This window comes from Mesoplodon mirus (genome assembly GCF_964341445.2).
Source record: "Mesoplodon mirus genome assembly, chromosome: 11".
NCBI lineage: Eukaryota > Metazoa > Chordata > Mammalia > Artiodactyla > Ziphiidae > Mesoplodon > Mesoplodon mirus.
In genome coordinates, this window is record NC_138987.1 from 36,126,587 (window position 1) to 36,145,379 (window position 18,793).

At 39.0% G+C, this 18,793-nt stretch overlaps 1 protein-coding gene across 2 annotated transcripts in view; it reads right to left on the reverse strand.

The window, feature by feature from the left end:
* Positions 1-913: 913 nt before the first annotated feature.
* Positions 914-18,793, reverse strand: part of DMC1 (DNA meiotic recombinase 1) — a 40,423-nt gene continuing 22,543 nt past the window's right edge. For both annotated transcript variants that reach the window (XM_082635991.1, XM_082635990.1), the window contains 2 exons: positions 10,261-10,377; positions 914-1,796 (listed from right to left, as the gene is read on the reverse strand). In XM_082635991.1, coding sequence (XP_082492117.1) covers positions 1,727-1,796; positions 10,261-10,377 — 187 coding nt within the window. In that variant the 3' untranslated portion in view covers positions 914-1,726. The remainder of the gene's footprint in view (positions 1,797-10,260; positions 10,378-18,793) is intronic.

The window sequence follows — 18,793 nt, forward strand, 5'->3', positions numbered from 1 at the left end:
TCTCCAAAGCAGGACATATCAGAGTGGCTGGATCCAGAGAGATTTCCAGCCTTAGCCATGTGCCATATTGAAACCAGCCTTCCCCACAGAACTGTAGGCCCTTGTGTTGAGCCCTGGTTTCCAACTCTACACCAATGGGTAAATTATCCTCGTCAGGGGGGTACTCAGCTTAACCTAGAAAATTTTTCTGAAATTCAAATCTTGGGAGTTTTATTTCCTTTCCTATCAAACAGCTCTGGGCTCCTATACAAATTAGTCCATTCCTTCTCCAGGACTTGGCATACCAGGGAATCTCTAGTAGATGCTGTTTTTATCAAGTAGCAAAACCTTCCCTTCCCCAGTAAAAAGTGTGCATTTATATTTGCATACTAAGAAAAGGCATTTAACTGACTTTGCAGAATACAGAAAATCTGCTTCACAGTTACTTTAACGTCTGCTTATTCAGAGGAGCAGCTTCTGAGCTTTAAAAATTATAAAGTTAAAAAGCTCTTATTTCCCAGAACTCCACACTGTGAACAATTTCTGCTTGCCAGGTTGGTCTCTTTGTTTCCAAATTCCAGCTTCTATACTTGCGCATGCTGTCCTACAGCTTAACCTTTCCTCTCCGATTTTTGGAATCACACAATCCAAATTAATTATAATCATTTGTCCTCTCATCCTTTCGTAAATATTAGTCTTTTCTCTTAACTAGTATACACATTCTTTGAGGGCAGGAACCATACTTCTTTTGTAGATTCTTTAGCACTTAGCATTCAATATACAATTGGTGAGTGAATGACTTAATGGATAGTCAAATACCTTTTGTAACAAATGGTACTTTCAATACTTGAATTCTCATACAAGTGGATGCAACATAAGATATTAAATATTTCTGAGATCTATAAAGATTGTCACTGTAAATATTATTAGAGTTTTAATTAATAAATATTTTTATCATACATACATTTTGAAAACTAGATTTTATTTTCATTTAATTAGAAAAACCAATATTTTTTATACATTTATAAAATTAGTATCTAGAAATTTTACATTTAAATTAACTTTAATATTTTAAAGAAGATTCTGAATTCTCTACCCAAAACTTAAAATATAAAAGTCATGCTATCTTGACCACCCAAAATTATAAAGTTCCTAATTACTTTCCTTTTTATCTTCCCAGTAAAATATGTATGTATCAGAAGAACATTTTTAAAAAGTAATTTCAACTTGTCGAAAAGTCAAATGATTTAAAATTTAGCTTAATTTAATGTTTCTTTTCTGTTGCTATAAATGTGAACATATAGTTTGATATCATAAATAAAAAAGCTCTTTTGGTGTCCTGTAAACATTCTTCCCTTAAATGTCTCCCTCCTTTGGAAGTGTATTCACTTCTGTAAGTGTTTGGGGGGCAGCTGTAGGAGGAGGAGACATTTCTGAGCTCTTAGACTTGCCATCTGCTTAGTGGCTCACTTTGGGAAGCTAAAGTGAGGTACCCCTTCCCCAACTATTTTTCAAAAGGTTTATTCATTCATTTATATATTTATATTCTTGAACCGACATACAATGTGTAGTTATTGTAAATCAGAGACCTTTAAGATAAATATGATTTAATTCTCTTTTGCTGACTTTCCTTTAATAACACATGAAAAAAAACAGACTCTTACTTCAAGATCTGAAATTTGAGACTGCTTTTCCATTTCTTCAGCTCCTAATAAGCACTAAGAAGCAATTTGCATCAATTCGCCACCTACTCCTTGGCATCCCCAATTCCTCCAGCAGTTATTGCGAAGGTGGCTTCATTTTCAGGCATCTCGGGGCTAACAGAATACAAAGGAACAGAAGTTTATAAAAAGCTCTATTTCTATAAATACTATATTCATGTCACAGCATCACACTCCATTAGTCTGAGTCTCCAGAGACGTGAGTTGGTACAGCTAAATGTGGACTACAGAATTTTCCTACAAATATTATCAACCATCACAAACATTTATTGAACAACTTCTATACGTAAGGTTCTAAACATCAAGAAGAACTACCCCACACTTGGAAATAGGCAAAAAGGGGTAACTGTGTGTTCTTACAGTGCACAGACCCTGCTACAGTGTAGCAGACCCTTAAAGGCTTATCTGATTCTAAATGGGTATGTACCTCATACAACTCAATAACAAAAAAACAACCCAATCGAAAAATGGGCAGAAGACCTAAAGAGACATTTCTCCAAAGAAGACATACAGATGGCCAATAGGCACAAGAAAAGATGCTCATCATTGCTAATTATTAGAGAAATGCAAATCAAACTACAATGAGGTATTAACTCACACCGGTCAGAATGGCCATCATTAAAAAGTCTACAAATAGGACTTCCCTAGTGGCACAGTGGTTAAGAATCTGCCTGCCAATGCAGGGGACACGGGTTCGAGCCCTGGTCCGGGAAGATCCCACATGCCGCAGAGCAACTAAGCCCGTGCGCCACAACTACTGAGCCTGCGCTCTAGAGCCCGCGAGCCACAACTACTGAGCCCGCGTGCCACAACTACTGAAGCTCATGTGCCTAGACCCCGTGCTCCGCAACAAGAGAAGCCACCGCAATGAGAAGCCTGCTCACTGCAATGAAGAGTAGCCCCCACTTGCCGCAACTAGAGAAAGCCTGCGTGCAGCAATGAAGACCCGACGCAGCCATAAATAAATAAATAAAAATTTAAAAAAACAGTCTACCGATAACAAATGCTGGAGGGGGTATAGAGAAAAGGGAACTCTCCTACACTGTTGGTGGGAATGTAAATTGGTGCAGCCACTATGGAAAACAGTATGGAGCTTCCTCAAAAAACTAAAAATAGAATTGCCATATGATCCTGCAATCCCTCTCCTGGGCATATATCCAGACAAAACTATAATTCGAAAAGAGGCATGCACCCCTATGTTCATAGCAGCACTATTTACAATAGCCAAGACATGGAAACAATCTAAATGTCCATTGACAGATGAATGAATAAGGAAAATGTAGTGTATATATATATGTATATGTGTGTATACACACACACACACACACACACACACACACATACATACACAATGGAATATTACTCAGCCATAAAAAAGAATAGAATAATGCCATTTGCAGCAACATGGATGAACATAGAGATTATCATACTAAGTGAAGTAAATCAGAAAGAGAAAGACAAATGCCATATACCACTTAAATGTGGAATCTAAAATATGACACAAATGAACAGAAACAGACGCACAGATACAGAGAACAGACTTGTGGTTGCCAAGGGGGGATGGGGGAGGGAAGGATTGGGAGTTTGGGATTAGCAGATGCAAACTATTATATATAGGATGGATAAACAACAAGGTCCTACTGTATAGCACAGGGAACTATATTCAATATCCTGTTTCCATAATGGAAACAAATATGAAAAAGAATATATATATGTTAACTGAATCACTTTGCTGTACAGCAGAAATTAACACAACATTGTAAATCAACTATACCTCAATAAAAATTTTTAAATGGGTGTGCACATTTCCATTGACTAGACTAATGTAGGCAAAAACCATGAAAGACTTTGAAATGAACTAAAAGATAACTGAGTACCTTCAGCGAAAAAATAGGTTGCCAAACACATCCTTCCAGGTTATCCAAGTCTATGAGGACTCCATGGCTTTGTCTTTGAGCTGTTTTACAACTCCATGAGCTGTAGAAAACTATGAGTAATACAAATTATCCTAGTTCATAGAAATGTAAATTGTGTGAGGAGGAATGCAATTGATTATTGTCTTATGGATACTGACCCATTTTTTTTTATCAATTTGTAATGCATTTCAGCATTACTTGTTTGACTACATATGTGTGGTAATTTGATTTTTCCTTTGATCTGGTTATAAAATCTTATTGGTTCCTGCATGAGTTAATGAGTTAAATAAAATCTTTGACATTTTATACTTGTACGAGTCATGATTTCATGCTCTTTTAAATTTTACCTTTTAATTTATTCTACAGCTCTATAGGAGTAGAGATTAATTTGTAGAAAACTGGTAACAATGCAGATTATTCTATGATGCCAGTCTATAGCAATGGAAATGAATTTCATTGTGTAGAGAAATAATTGATTTCTCTCCAGTAGAAAAGACAACTTCAAATGTTACAATTTATTGCCTGGTAGGATATTAACCAGTTTTGCATCTATTAGCAAATTTATTTCAGCATTGCTTTGACTGACTACATAAATCTCTGTTCCTCAAATTATCCTTTGAATCAGTGGTTTCCTCATTAATTAAGGAGTTGAATAAAATCTTTGACACATCCATTTTATGCTTATTTGCAGAAAGTGATGTTTTTAACTCTTTGAAAATCATACTTTAGCATGTACTAGACCCCACAGAATTTACAAAAATGAGACAGAGTCTTTACTATCAAGAAGCCTAAAAGGTGAACTATGACATAACAAATATGCAAAGTAAGCTAGGTTCCATAAAGTCAGTATATGTTACAGAACTCTAAGGAAAGGAGAAGTTATGCAGGCTAGGTTGATCAGGAAAGATTTCATAGATAATAGAGGACTTCACAGAAGGCTTTGAGGCAGAAATGGGGGTATTCCATTTCTAGCATGAACAAAAGAGTAGGAATAGAGAAGCTTGTTTTGTGTATAAGAAAGAGAGGAAGAAGGGCTTCCCTGGTGGCACAGTGGTTGAGAGTCTGCCTGCCGATGCAGGGGACACGGGTTCGTGCCCCGGTCCGGGAAGATCCCACATGCCGCGGAGCGGCTGGGCCCGTGAGCCATGGCCACTGAGCCTGCGCGTCTGGAGCCTGTGCTCCGCAACGGGAGAGGCCACAACGGTGAGAGGCCTGCATACCGGAAAAAAAAAAAAAAGAAGAAAGAGAGGAAGAATAAGAAGTTAGGTTTAGATATGTTGAGCTTGAGATACCTGTGGGGCATTGATGTAGAGGAGGTCTGCAAGTAGTTGGAAATGAATATCTAACACTTGAATAAAATGTTAGACTAAAAATAGGAATTTGAAAATCACTGACCATGAGAGAGAGAGCCTACTGCTACTTTGTGCTGTTATTATATTCAGGTTATGGTGACTGTACGGTAATATTAATAACTTCCATTTATTTAGTATTTACTATTATGTGTCAGGCTCCCTTATATTATTTCATTTAAACTTTATGATTACTCTGTTGTGTATGTATTATTATCCACATTTTATAGATGAGAAGACTGAGGTTCAGAGAAGTAATTTGATCAAGGTCACAGTGCTGGGAATTGAAGATGCCAGGATTAGAGACTAAGGTATTTGATTCCAAAGCTCATGATCTTAATCAGTAGGCTATATTGTCATGCAAAATTGGTTTTTGTTTTTTGATTTTGTTTGTTTGTTTGTTTTGTTTTGTTTGGAGGGTGCAGATTAGCTAGTATACTTTGAGCACACCATGGGTAAGTTTACTTCCCTTAAGAAAGAGCAGAGGAATCTCCCTGGAGGATAGAACATGAGCTATAGATAAAGTAGGTCTTGCTAGACTGAAGTTGGAGTTGAAGAATAAGAAGGCGTGAGTGGAATTAGAAAATAACTTTTTGACTTTGATGGAAAGTAGTCACTTAAAAAGGGCAGGAAGACAAGGAGTTGAGAAAGAGGGAAGCCAAGCAAAGTATCTGCAAAGTTGAACCAGGGTTTTTTGCTTGTTTGTTTGTTTTGGTTTTGAAACAGAATAAAAAACAACGACTTTAGAAACTTGACCATTTGTATGCCTTTTCATTTTTTGTAATTGTTTAAAATTTGATTTTCCTTTGAATTCAGTAGAGTTTTAATGTTCACTGATCTCAGATATGCTAAGTAGAATAAAATAAATGGGGTTTTTATTCACTCACAGTTTTAAAGAGAGAAAATATACACTTGAGGGCCAGTTATAGTTACTTACAGAAGCAGTAACTATAGGCTATTCAAGGAAAAAGGCTAGGTTCCCTTTTGTAGTCACTCCTGTATTCCTGGGAATTATGAGAACCCTTTTCTGCTCAATTCTTGGGGAATTCTGTTTTAACAAGAAATGTCTTTCTTTTACATCTGTATAAGGTTATAGCAGACTAGCTATTACTACCTTGAATAGATAATCCTTAATAAACTAAGAAATAGTGTAGTGGTTAAAAGTGTAGACCCTAGATTCAGACAGCATAGATTCTAATCCTGGCTCCAATACTTATTGGTTTTGTGATGTGGGGCAAGTCCATTCACTTACTCATTAAGAAAATATTTACTGGGACTTCCCTGGTGGTGCAGTGGTTAAGACTCCGCCTGCCAATGCAGGGGAGTGTTTGAACCCTGGTCCGGGAAGATCCCACATGCTGAGGAGCAACTAAGCCTGTGCGCCCCAACTACTGAGCCTGTGCTCTAGAGCCCGCACGCCACAACTACTGAAGCCCGTGCACTCTAGGACCTGCATGCCACAACTACTGAGCCCACGTGCTGCAACTACTGAAGCTTGTGTGCCTAGAACCCATGCTCTGCAACAAGAGAAGCCACCATAATGAAGCCATTGCAATGCACGTCGCGACGAAGAGTAGCCCCTGCTTGCTGCAGCTAGAGAAAGCCCGTATGCAGCAACGAAGACCCAACGCAGTCAAAAATTGAAAAAAAAAAAGAAAAAAAATTTACTGAGCACTTCCTATATCCTTGCTGTAGGCACTTGAGATCCGTATGTGAAAAAAATAAACAAAGATCTCTGGCCTTGTGGAACTTATACTTGGGGGAAGGACAGACAGACAATAAATAATGGACATAATAAATAAATAAATATGTGATATGTTAGAAAATAAGTGCTATAGGGAAAGAAAAAAATAGAGTTGGATAAGGGAGATTGGAAGTATGGAAACTGGGACAAGGCTAGCTGCAATTTTAAATAGGGAGATCAAGATAGGCATTTTGTTGAGAAGGTAACATTTGATCAAAGACTTGAAGGAGGTGAGGGAGATAGCCAGAAAGAGGGCTATGTGGGGGAAGCTTATTCCAGGCAGGGAGAGCAATAATCACAGAGGCGAGGCCCTAAGGGAGGAGTGTGACTGGCATGTTTCTAGAATATCAAGGTGCCCACTGAGTGTGAAGCACGGTGAGCAAGGGGGAAAGCAGGAGGAATAAGAATAGGGCCATTCATGTAGTGCTCTGTAAACCAGTGAAGAGACATGGGCTTTTATTCTGAGTTAAGATGGGGAGCCATAGGAGTGGGGGTTTTTTGTTTTTTGTTTTTTTTGCGGTACACGGGCCTCTCACTGTTGTGGTTTCTCCTGTTGCGGAGCACAGGCTCCGGACGCGCAGGCTCAGCGGCCATGGCTCACGGGGCCTAGCCGCTCCGCGGCATGTGGGATCTTCCCAGACTGGGGCACGAATCCGTGTCCCCTGCATCGGCAGGCGGACTCTCAACCACTGTGCCACCAGGGAAGCCCCATAGGAGTGTTTTAAAGAGAGGATAGATATGCTCTGACTTGGTGTTACAAAGGATCATTCTGGCTTCTGTGTTTAAAATAGACTGTAGAGAGGCAGTGGTTACCTAACTACTTAGGGCCTTGGTTTCCTCATGTGTAAATGGGGATAATAATCTCTATCTCTTAAGGTTGTCCTTAAAAACAATGAAAAAGTAAATAAATAAAGCACTTGGCACAGGCCTAGCACATAGTAGCCACTCAGTAAGTGTTAGCTATCATTTTTAGCATCATGATCTTCTCTACCAAAAAGTTTTTTCTAAAGTCAAGGAGAATTCTTTGTGAGAAATCTTTAGGGACCAGAAAGAAGGCAGTACAAGATGCACAGCAAAGTAAGTTTTCACATTTTAAGTTCTGATCTAGTTTTGCTATTTTTATTCAGATTTATGGAAAGTTGACATGACTAACTTCTATGATAATTTTAATTATCCTTTGTTGAGACTGCAGAACCCTAGTGTTCTCTTAGGACTGTAAAAACTGCAGGGGTTATTTGTTCCTAAAAGTTTGGAGGACTTGATTAAATATACAAATGATTGAACATGTAGATGGAATTCATTCAGTTATTAATTCAACAAATAGTTATTGAGCTCTTACTATGTGCCAAGGACCATGCTAGGTGTTGGGGACATTAGTGAACCAGACTCAGTCCCTGTAGTGAGGGAGATGTACATGTAATCAGCTGATTACAATTCAGAGTGAAAAATGTTTGGGAAAGTTCTAAGCACAGCAATCTGTCCAAGATATAGACCAAGAAATTTTAGTAAAAATATGGAACAATCCTACTATCTACTTAATTCAACAAAGAACATTTGTAACAAATTTCTAGAGATTGCTGAAGCTCCACAAAGCATAGCACTTGCATATGTGTATCACAGTCTTCTACAGGGACTGATGATGAAAAGCAGAATGGTCTGAATAAAAACCAGGTAGAGGGGGGAACTGATTATTTAATATTTTTCAATGACAATACATAGTAAGTCCTGTGATTCATAGCCAAAACCAGATTAAGAGCTCATCTGATTCCTTTTTGGCTGATTTTTCCCTCCCTAGGGTAAAGAGTTATTACAAATCTTTACCTTGTTGCCAGGATTGGCTAATCAGTCAGTCACAAATACATCTATTATGTCCGAGGAACTAAGAATACAGTGGTAAGCAAGAGAATAGTATTTCTGTCCTCAGGGTATTTACTGTCTAGTGGGGATGACATTTATTACATAAATCATTACCAATGGAATGTAAGTTCCATGAGGGCAGGGCCTTGTCTTTTTGTTTTGTTCACTGCTCTATCCCCAGAATCTAGAACAGCTGATATGTAATAGGTTTCTCTGTAAAAACTTATTAAGCTTATAACTCTTTTTTTTGTACTGTTTGATGTTATTTATTTTTTACCATGTACATCAATTATGTTGTCAAAGTTTATTCATATATTTGCACATGTATATATATATGTATATATATATAATACTTGCATTTACATACATATATATAAAATGAGTGTATGTGTATATATGTACATCTACATACATGCACACACACACACACACACACACGTATGACTCCTTTTGAATTTGGACAGAAAACCCCAATGGCTTCAGTTTCCACAGGAGAAGCTGAAGTTGACAAGACCTTCCGAACATTCCAGCACCACCTTTGCAGGGGGAGACAGGAGAGGGGTAAGAAGTACTATGCAAGCCTTATAGGAAAAGCCACGCTATTGCTTTTTTAACAGTAAAACCACCAGCCTCCTTCCAAGCTGCATACTTGCAAATCTTGAAAAGTTCGAGAAAAATCTTTAGCCCCAGCCCCATGCCAGGCTCTAGTTTTGCAGTTTATCTCTAAGTGGCTGAAACATTAGCTTTCTCACTCTAAAAGAATGTTTCCTTACTCTCTTGGTTTATCAGCTTCAAGGGCCCAAGGAGCTTTCTCGGGTCAGAGAGGGGCCTAGGTCTGCAACAGCTGGAGCTAGAGGCCTGGAGCCCAGCAACCCTACCAGCTGGCCCAGCGGCACCCTATGTGTTGAAATCCAGCTCCAGCGGTGCTCCCACCAGCCCCAGGTCTCTGAGACATGTGCTCAGAAAGTGACCAGGGGCCACCCCTTCCAGCTCAACCTTTCTAGACCCAGTCAAAGTCATGACTCCTGAGGAACAGCTGCAGGGAAGGTGGGGGTACCCTCCCCTGCCAACCCCTCAGAGATAAACACAACAGATGGGCAAAAATGGGGGAGGTCCACAGAGAAGGGTCAGCAGCAACGCTCAGGAAGGGGTGGGTAATGCCTCCCCAATTCAAATCGCTTTAGGTTTGTTGCTGGTAAAATCTAAGCTTATAACTGTTAATTAAATAAGTAAAGTACTGTGAAAGAATAAAAGGTGTAATATAGAGTATTAGCTTAGAATGTAAGGGTCAGGGAAAGGTTCCTTGAGGAAGTGATGTTTAAACTGAAACCTGAAAAGAAAACTGGCAGAAAGAAAGAAGAACATCCCTATCACATGCTGTACTTTTCCTGTATTTTCCTCACTTCAACTGGAATCAATTATTTCATTTTCTAGCTTCACTGTAAGATTTGGAAGGTCAGAGACCAAGTCAATTTGTCAACAAGATCCCCGAATCCCTAGAACCCAGTATGTAGTAGGGACTTCCCAATGAATTGAATACTTTTTGAGAAGGAAATTCAAACATGTAGTATCTGCCAGTGGAATAATCATAGCCTCTCAGGAGAGGCAATTCTATATAATACGCACAAGAATTGTGCGTATTATATAATTCTATATAATATGCACAAGAATTGATTAAGATAAGAAATATTTACCTGTCATAAATCTTGGCAATTCTCAGCTCTCCTCTTCCCTTTCGCAAGCTTATTCTTGTTGTTGAAGCATGAGCCAGAATGTGTCCCCCGATGGGTTTTTTGGGGTCTGCCTGAAAACTGAATTAATAAAACACCTTTTCAGGTTTTATCATATGGACTATGATTTTTGCAGTCAAACAATTGAAAAAAATAAAAAATAAACTGCTGCTTGATTAAATGGCTCACAGGTTAGGACCAGCTGGCTGGGGTTGGATAGGATTGATTGATTCAGCAGGTCCAACGTGAGGACAAGAACAGAGTTAGTTTTGGAGTGAACCACTATCAAGAAAGTAGCAACCAGGCAGGTGAGACTGACAGGAGTTAAGAAGTCAGAAGATAGGTTGCTTTACTCAGACAGCTGAAAGGGTAGTAAAGCAATGAAGCCCTTTCAGTTGGATGAAATAGCTAGAGATGAATTGTCTCTATAATGCTTACAGATCAATGCCACTCTTTTTAATGGAATAACTCTAAACCTTCCAGGTTACCCTCCATTACAGGTGGTTTTCAAGGTCTTAAAAGAATCCTATGTTCTACATAGATGGGCTTGAGGGCCTGATGATATTCTCAGCTGGGCTGTGAGCTCTGAACTTGCAAACACTGTATTTATGCTTCTTTAGTGCATTTTTCATGTCCTGCCTTTAGTGCTATTATTATTTACATATTATATTCCCCCTCAATCCCTCGCCTATTACCTATCACTAAGCTCTTTAAGGGCAGATGACATTGTATCCAGCTCTGTAGCAACCAGCCACACAGTGGGTGCTCAAAAATATTTTTTGTACTTAAGACATAGAAGTTACAAAAATACCAAGGAGAATATTGGGCAATAGAAAGATAGGTGCCCCCACAGCAGGTAGACCAGTTAGGAACTGCTATGAAGAGGAGACAAGAAAGGAGAGTCGGGGTTCGCTAAGTGGTCAGAGAGAAGTTTTAACAGCTATGTTAATGCTTCTCACAGATGGTCTCTCCATATTGCCTAGTAATTCTTCTATATGGTTAACCTCACCTCCCCTTTACCAAACTTTCAGTAGTCTCCTTAAGTGCTCTTTTCTGTTCTTTTCCCTAACTTTGGATGACATTGCCTGCTTCTTCACAAAGAAAAGGAGGGCTCTCAGGAAGACAGTCCCTCAACTTCTGCTTCTTTTTGTCTGCTACCTACATACAGTCCTCCCTCGGTATCCATAGGGGGATCCGTTCCAGAACCCACCTCCCAACCATGGATACCAAAATTCACGAATGCTCAAGTCCCTTATATAAAATGGTGTGGTATTTGCATGTAACCTATACACATCCTCCCATACACTTTATTTTTATTTTTTTAATTAAAAAAATTTTTTTATTGAAGTATAGTTGATTTACAATATTGTGTCCTCCCATATACTTTAAATCATCTCTAGATTACTTATAATACCTAATACAATGTAAATGCTACATAAATAGCTGTAAATACAATTTAAATTCTATGTAAATAGCTGCTAGAGCATGGCAAATTCAAATTTTGCTTTTTGGAACTTTCTGGATTTTTTAATTCTGATTATTTTTGATCCTAGGTTGGTTGAATTCATGGATGTGGAACCTATGGATACGAAGGGCCCACTGTACTTATCTACAGCTGTACTCATTCTTTCTCCTCAAGCTTTTATTTTTTCTTATTTCAGCAAGTCCTCTTATACCTTAATGCCTTTATAAACTCAGTCATCTCTGAAGCAAAAGCCCCTTTCCTATTGTGTTTGCTCATTTAGCTCCTACTCACCCATCAAGTGTCATCCCTTCTTGAAAACCATGCCTGATACCCTGAAACAGAATAGAGCCTACCTCCCCTGTCCTCTCATCTCACTATGTATATAACTCTATTAAAGCACACTACATTATAATTTTTAATTCATGGGTCTCATTCCCCAACTATACTCTAAATCCTTATTCATTTTAGTAACTCCAGTGCCTAGAAAAGTACCTATAATATAAAAGACACTCAATAACTCTTGTTGAATGGATAAGGGAAGAGAAGACAATTTGGGTTTCCTCCAAATTAGATCTCTTTAGACACAGATTTGTGATATATCTTCAAAGAAGCTGTAATTCAAGGAACTTTTAAAGGGTGTTCTGACAGAAAGGGAAATGTAAAAGGAGACAGGATTTCCCCCTAACTGAAGTAATCCTCCCCGCCTCCACCCCCTTACAGATAATCTAAGGAAGAGCAGGAATCTGTAGGTTTTAGCTGTATGGCTATGTTTTTTTCTTAGCAAAGTATTGTTTGTTGTTACCAGTGTGGTACCCTATGCACAAAAGAGAATAGGTACTACTGCCTGTCATTGATTACTCCAGGCGAAGAGCCTGAGTGTTAAGAACGTCGTTTCCGGACTTCCCTGGTGGGGCAGTGGTTAAGAATCTGCCTGCCAATGCAGGGGACACGGGTTCGAGCCCTGGTCCGGGAAGATCCCGCATGCCGCGGAGCAACTAAGACCGTGTGCCACAGCTACTGAGCCTGCGCTCTAGAACCCACGAGCCACAACTACTGAGCCCACGTGCCACAACTACTGAAGCCCGTGCACCTAGAGCCCATGGTCTGCAACAAGAGAAGCCACTGCGGTGAGAAGCCCGCGCACCACGACGATGAGTAGCCCCCGCTCGCCGCAACTAGAGAAAGCCCACACGCAGCAACGAAGACCCAACACAGCCAAAAATAAAAATAAATTAAATAAATTTAAAAAAAAGAATGTCGTTTCCAAAGGGAGATGATTTTGAATGAACTAAATAAGAAATAAATGATAGGATCTGCAAAAGTGCTAAGAAATCATATAGGAAAGATAATATGGGGAGGAAAAAGTCCTAAAAAGTGACTCATAATGTAAGAGGTTATACTTAATTAAAATAAATTGCAACATAGCATAACAGCCTTAGCTCTGGGAGAATATCAAGCCAATTCAAATTTTACTTGCTCCATCAAAGTGTTCAGGATTCTGTGTAGAATTTCATGTAGAATTTATGGCTCTTGACTTTTCCTGTACGTCACTAACACTTTGATAATTTAATAAAAGATATAGACTCTCCCCCAGAAAAATGCACATATGTACACATACAAAAATTTTCATATAAGTTTAGGAGATTCATGGTCCACCCCGCTCCCCGCCCCAGTGTGGTTGGCTATTAACAATAACATTCACAACCAAGATTTACTGAGTCCTTACTATGTGGCAGACACTTCTAACTCATCTAATTATTTCCCTTTGCTTGGATTCCATATTTAGTAAATAGCTTTGGATTAAAATTTGGATCCCTATAGAGGTCTGCCTACAAGGAGAGAATGCCCTGGTCATAAGAACTTCAAATGTAGTTACATTTTTCTTTATCAGTAAACTGGCCCTCTGATCTTTCGTTGAGTCTCATGAGTTTGATTAATGTGATTCTGTCCCTGAGAAATGGATTTGTGCTCAGTAGGATGACCAAATCAAATCTCTGTCTGTAAGGCTGAGGGCCCTGAACACTGATCAACTCACCAGGGTAATGGATATATCCCCGCAAAGCATCTCATATGACAGCATGCTAACCTTACCCCAGGCACATACAGCCTCAATGTGTAAAGTGGTGTAAGAGCTTTCGAGTTAGACCTGGGTTCAAATTTTGGCTTATCAGCCAGCCATATGACCTCAGGAAAATTGTTAATCATTCTAAGTGTCTGTTTCTTCATTTTATTTTTTTTTTATTTTTTATTTTTTTTTTTTTTATTTTTTTTTTCTTTTTGCGGTATGCGGGCCTCTCACTGTTGTGGCCTCTCCCGTTGCGGAGCACAGGCTCCGGATGCGCAGGCCCAGCGGCCATGGCTCACGGGCCCAGCCGCTCCGCGGCATATGGGATCCTCCCAGACCGGGGCACGAACCCGTATCCCCTGCATCGGCAGGCGGACTCTCAACCACTGCGCCACCAGGGAGGCCCTGTTTCTTCATTTTAAATGGAGGATAATAATTGTACCTAACTGGTATGGTAGTTGTAACAATAAAATGAAATAATTTAGGTAAGGCATTAACCCAGTGACTGCAATTATTATTATCTGCCTTCCTAATCCTGATTCACTTATTATCTATGTTACCTTGGGCTAATTATTTACCTTTATGAATCTCAGTTTCTTTAACTGTAAAATGGGAACAAAAAAAAACCCCTTACTTTTTAGGGCTGTTGTGAAGATTCAACATATATTTAATCTAACTCATTGGGAGCCTACTACATGCCAGGAACTGTGCCAGGTCATCTATAAAGCATTAGATTTACCCTTTCAGTAATCTTGGCACATAAGAGATACTCAATAAATGGTAACTATTATTATTTAACTAAATGATTCAGTTAAAACCCTCTTTCAGTGACATGTTAATCAAGAAACATTTCTTGGGCTTCCCTGGTGGCGCATTGGTTGAGAGTCCGCCTGCCAATGCAGGGGACACGGGTTTGTGCCCCAGTCCGGGAATATCCCACATGCCACTGAGCGGCTAGGCCCATGAGCCATGGCCGCTGAGCCTGCGCGTCCGGAGCCTGTGCTCCACAACGGGAGAGGCCGCAACTGTGAGAGGCCCGCGTACCGCAGGAAAAAAAAAAAATGAAGCATTTCTTTAAGTTTCTTTGAACTTCTTGAGTATTCTAGCAGTTATAAACAAGTCTTGAGGTAAAGTACAATAAAGTGTAATAGCATTCCACATTCTTTTAGAGGGCTTTAATTTACTTCTATTTCTGACCAAGTAAAAACAGCTTCAGAAAACCACCCACATGCCTCCTTTAGCCTACTCTCTTATTTCCCCTTCTTTTATATTATCTTCTCTTCTTTCCTCCTTTTCTCAGGGGATGGGGGAGATGATGAGAAGGAGGAAGAGATGGGGGTGGATATTAGGAATAAAGAGGGGCCGAGAAAGATTGTTTCATTTATCCCCCTCTGGTTGAACAGGACACAGCCTGTTATATTGTTGACAGTAAGACCCAGAACCTCCTGACCTTCCAACTGCAAATTAGGGTGCAGGGAGTATAGGATTATGGTGATGGTAGGGCAGGTGATATTTTTCTGGGAGTGAGATAGTAAGAATAGCACAGTGAGACTAAAAGAGCATCAACTTTGAAGTCAAAGAAACCTGGGTTCAAAATCTGACTCCTGTTTTTTTTTTTTTTTTTCCTGACTCCTGTTTTTTAACTGTATGATTGAGCAAGTAGGCACTCTGAGCCTCTGTTTCCTCCTTTATATATTAGGAATAATAATAGTGTCTACCTTAAATACTGGTTGGAGTGGAGACCTTGAGGGGTCTGGGTAAGGGCAAACTTGAGGGACAATTGGTACTCCTGGTACTTTTGACTTGCTAAGGGTTAAGCTTAAAGATGGAATTTTTGAGAAGGGGTCCATTGAGAGAAAGACCGGGTGAACCATGTCCAAGAGAGAGGAGGATGTTTTGAGATTAGAGGAAGATAAAGAGAATTTTGGTGAAAAAGAAGCGATGGTTAAAAAAAAAAAAGAGTATGTTTAAGAAGTTTTGTTAAATAACCCCACCCCCCATTTCCTCCCAAAATATGCAGAAAAATCTATACATTTTTCAATATTTTGAAGATAGAATTGGGGGGGCGGTTGGGGGGTTGGGGAGAGATATAGCAATATACTGAGACTGGCTTCATAGACCAGGGAGGTCTAGGAGGCTGAGTTATGCTGGGGTGATATGAGAATTATATAAGATGATACATGAAAGCACTTGGCACATGCTAAGCAACTAATAAATATAAGTGCTCTTAATTTTGAGGGAGAGGAAAGTAAAATTCAAATAATTTAAATGTTGCACAAGGTCACCATGCTAATGACTTTGGTTTAATGTTTTTTCTCTAACCATATTGCCTCTTTTTAAAAATTATTTATTTATTTATTTATTTATTTATTTACTTTTGGCTGCATTGGGTTTTCGTTGCTGTGCAGGGGCTTCTCTAATTGCAGTGAGCGGGGGCTACTCTTTGTTACGGTGCACAGACTTCTCACTGCGGTGGCCTCTCTTGTTGTGGAGCACGGGCTCTAGGCACGCAGGCTTCAGTAGTTGTGGCTCGCGGGCTCTAGAGCGCAGTCTCAGTAGTTGTGGCATATGGGCTTAGCTGCTCTGCGGCATATGGGATCTTCCCGGACCAGGGCTCAAACCCGTGTCCCCTGCATTGGCAGGCAGATTCTTAACCACTGTGCCAACAGGGAAGTCCCGATATTGCCTCTTAATTTATACTAATGATGTAGAATCAGTAAGTGACATCCTTAAAGAATAAACTGCACATTTACAAGACTGCAAATGTTCTAAGATGACTTTTAGGGAAACAAATACACAAATGAAGTAGGGGGCAACATCATGGTCTTATTTGTTGCTTATCTTATTTTTGCTGTGGTATGGAGCTTTACAGGCTGATACTTTGACTTTATTTCCAGGCCTTCATCAACTGGCTCATTCTAGTTCTAAAATCTGTATCTGTAAGCCTCATCTAGGAGTTACTGCTCTGGTGTATCATATGGCAGCTCCTTGCCTCTATAATTTTGTTCCTTTTTAATACGATGTGCCATCAAGTATAATGCATGGGATGGAAGCCTCAATTATTGTCAGTGTACTTGGGTACTCATACCAATTATAGTGATATTTCTCTGACAGGCTCCAGTGGAGTTGCAGCTTGGAGTTCCTTAACACTGAGAAACAAAGATATTTTCTTTATGGGAAGGATTCTAATAGCATTTGAAATCCTTTAGTTTAAAACTGTCCTGTTTTCTTTTTTAATTTAGCTGTGGCAATTTATGTGCTTTACAGCACATGCATTTAATTTGTATTGTTATAATGTACTTTAGAATATACTAATTATAGTGAAATTTGTTTCCGTATAACTTGGCTAGGTGGAGGAGATGCTGTTTCAAAGCAGATTCACCCAGCAAAAATACTAGTCTTTGTTACCTTCTTTGGCTCTTTTCTTAGCTTATTTTATTATAAATCTCCTCCCCTCTTTGAACTTCTGCAATTATTTCCTTTCTGTCACCTCTCTATTTTTCTCTTATTGGAGTCAATTCAAAATGGTTTTACTCTTTTTGAAACTTTCTACAAATATAAGAAAAAGAACCCTATCTGACCTAATTTCCACAGACTTCCTTTGTCTTCTAACTCTAGATCGATAGTTTTGGCCTCTTCAATGTTCCCTCCCTACACCTGAAGAAAGAACATTGCTCTTTAACTTGTACTGTTTTATTTGAATGCAACCCACTTCCTCCCTCTGAGCCAATGAGTCATTTTCTCTTTTTAAAGCGAGCCTTAAAAATCTCCCATTTCTCTTCAGTTTAAAATTATTCTCTTTGTGAAGTACTTCATGTCCTGTATATGAAAGACATCCTATAAAACAGAGAATATTGCCTTAACCACTCAAGGACTACAGACAATGCATGACCTACCAAGACTTTAAAATTTTGAGTTAAATGGACAACATTTATTTTTTTCCTAATGGAGGCAAGGCACATAGTCTCTCTTGTTCACTAGTGAATTCCTAGAACCTTGATACATAGTAGATTCTCAATAAATGTATACTGAATGAATAAATGATTGATTTCCCCCTCCTCAATCTTTTTAACTTGCTTGGACTTCCCTGGCGATCCAGTGGTTAAGACTCTGTATTTCCACTGAGGGGGTGTGGGTTTGATCCCTGGTAGGGGAGCTAAGATCCTGCATGCCGCATGGTGCAGCCAATAAAACCCAAAAAACAAACAAACAAAAAACCTTGCTTAAAACCTTTCATGTAATTAATACTTTTCACATTGGAATCTCCTGTAATTAAGTAGAAAATATCATAAAAGCGTATTGAAAACTGAGAGCTATAGCAAACTGCAGAAGATGCAGCAATACTCTTAGGGTTTAGTTTAGAAAATGCCTAAAGAGAGATACATTCATTTCAGTACAATTTACATAATTTAGAATATCATATCAAATATCTTCTAATATATATGTCAATGACTGATTTATCTGCTACCAAATGATGTACTGACTCAGTTTTAAAGTAACAGAACTTTGTACTGCAACCATCAGAGTGATGATTGAAGCAAGAATCTCCAATGGACATTATTAAATCCATTGGGTGCAGAACATGATATTTACACAAGTCTCAAAGTATCACCCCACAAATTACTTATTAATTACAAACAGGAGAAGGTCTTTTACAATGGAGAAATCTTATGAACACCATCTTAATCACATGATCAAACTTATCACTAATAAAGGGACAAACTGCCAGTGTGCCTCCTGATGTGATATATGGAAAAGGTCATAACATTACTTATATATTAGTAGTTTTCCTGCCAAAAGTATTTAACATTTTAAATAATGAGAAAAAAATCAACTCCAAATTGAGAGATATTCTGAAAAACAGTTGGCCTGTGTGCTTCAGAAATGTCACTCACTCCCAATACAGGGGGCATGGGTTCAATACCTGGTCGGCGAACTAAGATCCTGCATGCTGCACAGTGTCACCA